Source organism: Otolemur garnettii, unplaced genomic scaffold (genome assembly GCF_000181295.1).
Source record: "Otolemur garnettii isolate 467f Iridium unplaced genomic scaffold, OtoGar3 scaffold00020, whole genome shotgun sequence".
NCBI lineage: Eukaryota > Metazoa > Chordata > Mammalia > Primates > Galagidae > Otolemur > Otolemur garnettii.
Genome location: NW_003852415.1, coordinates 26,231,501 through 26,234,695, shown reverse-complemented (window position 1 = coordinate 26,234,695; position 3,195 = coordinate 26,231,501). Strand labels below are relative to the sequence as shown.

The 3,195-nt window shown below is 39.1% G+C and overlaps 1 protein-coding gene across 1 annotated transcript in view; it reads left to right on the top strand.

The window, feature by feature from the left end:
* WARS (tryptophanyl-tRNA synthetase) overlaps positions 1–3,195 on the top strand; it is a 58,458-nt gene that overhangs the window by 34,221 nt on the left and 21,042 nt on the right. The window contains exon 6 of the mRNA XM_023511504.1: positions 3–94. Coding sequence (XP_023367272.1) covers positions 3–94 — 92 coding nt within the window. The remainder of the gene's footprint in view (positions 1–2; positions 95–3,195) is intronic.

Here is a 3,195-nt window from a genome sequence, read left to right as displayed (position 1 = left end):
CCTATGGCTATGCCGTGGAGAATGCCAAGGACATCATAGCCTGTGGTTTTGATATCAACAAGACTTTCATATTTTCTGACCTCGACTACATGGGGTAAGGAGAAAATACCTGTGGTCATCACGACCACAGCTAAACCTAAAACATTTGAAATGATCTTAAGGCCTAGTAAATGGTTTGGGTTTTTTTTCCCTTATTAAATGTAATGATCTGGTTTATTGGTTTCATTTACCAATAATTTTGAAGGTGCAGAGCTGTGTATATATGCATAGGGTTAATAAATGTCATTATCTTAAAGACTCAACTATTGCCTTCATAATGATATCTAGAGACATTTAAAATATGAATTCAGCTGTAGCATGATGGTACTTCAGATTTTTATCCTCAGCTGTAACAGAGAAGCACTTTAAAGAGAGTCAGTCTTACAGAGTTACATTTTCTCCTTTCCAGTGTACCTTTCTCTTCACTGAGAAAAGATTCAATCTACTTTTTTTAGTCAGCCATTTAATAGGCCAAAATATTAAATCAGCCATTTAGTAGATTATCAAGAAATGTGTTAGGGGCAGCACCTGTAACTCACGGAGTAGGGCACTGGCCCCATATACTGGAGGTGGTGGGTTCAAACCCAGCCCTAGCCAAAAACTGCAACAAAAAAAAAAAAAAAGAAAAGAAAAGAAATGTGTTAGAAAAATAAAACTTTGGTCAATCATCGCAAGATATCTTTGTAACTGAATAAATATGTCTTGAGCACCTAAGATGTGGTACTCCCCACAAGGTGATTCCAAAGTTATATTTAATTCGGCAGGTAGATAATCCACCTTGCTATATTAAGTGTAGCCCAGGGCCAGCCTCTGAACTCAGGCATTCCAGTGTTCTCTCTCTGTTACCAAGCAAAGCAGGGTGTGATTGAACACCCAAGATGGTATGTAAGTACAAAGAAGCTTGCTTATGATCATTTCCCCAGAATGCTCTCTTTTGTATGGACTTAAAGTTGAGCAGTAGTGTTATATCCACTGAGAGCAATAGATTTCCTGATATGAAATCTGGCCTACTAACAACTAGTAAAATAGTTAACTTTCTGCTTTTACCTGTTGGTTTTTTTTTTTTTTTTAATGACTCTTATTTCTGCCATGTAAATATAGAGACAATGTGGCACCTTTAAAAGAAGGGAAATGTATGGGTCCAAGTCCTGGCACCTACCTCTGTTTAGTGTCCATGTTATATCCATGAGAATATAGAGTCCTTGTTATTATGATTTTCATGGCACTTTATTTCCTTGCTCTCACCCCATTTCTTAAAACAACCTGATTCAACTGCTTAAACCTTGGCATAGACATGCTGTGGGTTCTGCTCCTCCTTTTATGGCCACACAGTACTGCTGACACTATACAGCAACTGTGTCCTTCTTTTTTTTTTTTTTTTTGCAATAGAGTCTTACTGGGTTGTTTGCCATAGGGTCATCATACCTCACAGCAACCTCAAACTTTTGGGCTGAAGAGATCCTCTTGCCTTAGCCTCCTGAGTAGCTGGGACTACAGGTGCCCACTACAATGCCCAGCTAGTTTTTTCTGTTTTTAGTAGAGACAGGCTTTGCTCTTCCTCAGGCTGGTCTTAAACTCCTGAGCTCAAGCAATCTACCTGCCTCGGCCTCCCAAAGTGCTAGGATTACAGGCATGAGCCACCACACTGGGCCAACTGTGTCCTTTTGTATAGCCTCTCCTTGCCCCACTGCTGCCCATCACATCCTTCATCCCCCCCCCACCCCCATCAGCCAGTTATCTTACTAAAACACCCACTTGAATGGCTTTTTCAGTTCCTTGTCATCAGATGACAATAAAAATCCTTATTATTCACTTGGCACAGAAGTCCTTTTGTGATTGGCCCCTGTGTTCTTCTCCAGCATCATTGCCACCTCCAACTAGGTGGAACAGTTTACAGGTCCATATCCCTCACCTTTGTATGTGCTCCACCTAGAATTATCATCCCCTCCCTTAACCCTACAACCCCAGCTTAGCTAATTCCTACACTTTCTTCCAAACAAATGATCAAGTATCACCTTTTCCTGGGAGCTTTTCTAACCCCATAGTCTGGTTTAGATCTAATCCCAGCACTCTGGGAGACCAAGGCGGGTGGATTGCCCTGAGCTCAGAGGTGAGACCCTGTCTCTACAAAAAAAAGCCAGGCATTGTGGCAGGCGCCTGTAGTCCCAGCTACTTGGGAGGCTAAGGCAAGAAAATAGCTTCAGCCCAAGAAGCTATTGGGAGATTGGAGATTGCTGTGAGCTATGATGCCACAGCACTCTACTAAGGGCCACAGAATGAGACTGTCTCAATAAAAAATAAATAAATAAATAAATCCCCCACTCTAATCCTCCAATACCCAGCCTCACCTGCCACATGTGGTGCAGTGTGACCCCCTCCCCATAAAAGGATAAAATGCATGGTCCCTGTACTTGTGCTCTGTGTGGTAGGAACCTTCCTGGGCCTACAGACAATAGGAGCAAAGCCAAGTTCCTGCCTCACTGAATTTAAACTTTGGTGACAGGACAGGAACAAATACCTGTAATAAGTCCATGAAGATGATTCCTTTTTTTTTAAGACTTTTATATTTTTCTTGATTTGGATACAGTAAGTACATGTCGTTGTAAACAAAAAGCAAAAAGCAAATCACGTTAACACATAGAAAAGTATCAATTTTTCTATTATATACTAATCTCATTAATTTATATTTTTAAATTTGCAACTAATCAAATTAGCCAAAATTTTGCTTATCATTGTGACATCTTGTGATCACCATGTATAGAAATGGTGAAAGTTTAGAGAAAGCCTTTGAAGTTAGGTGAATATCTTAGATGAATATGTACATATATAATTTAAAATTACTTGAAATTCCTTCTGCTGCCTCCCCAAATAAATCAAAGTTAAAATTTTGGTCTCATACATATATTTTTTCACAATGCTTTTATTTATTTATTCATTTTTAATTATTTTTTATTAAATCATAACTTTGTACATTGATGCATTTATGGTGTTCAGGGTACTGCTTCAATATACAATGTGAAATGCTTACCTTGAACTTAGTAACATGTCCATCACAATTATACTCATTTCTTAATAGTTTTGAAATGTACCATTGCATCATGCAAATTAGGTGAGGTCCCCCGAAATGCTTACCTTGAACTTAGTAACACATCCATC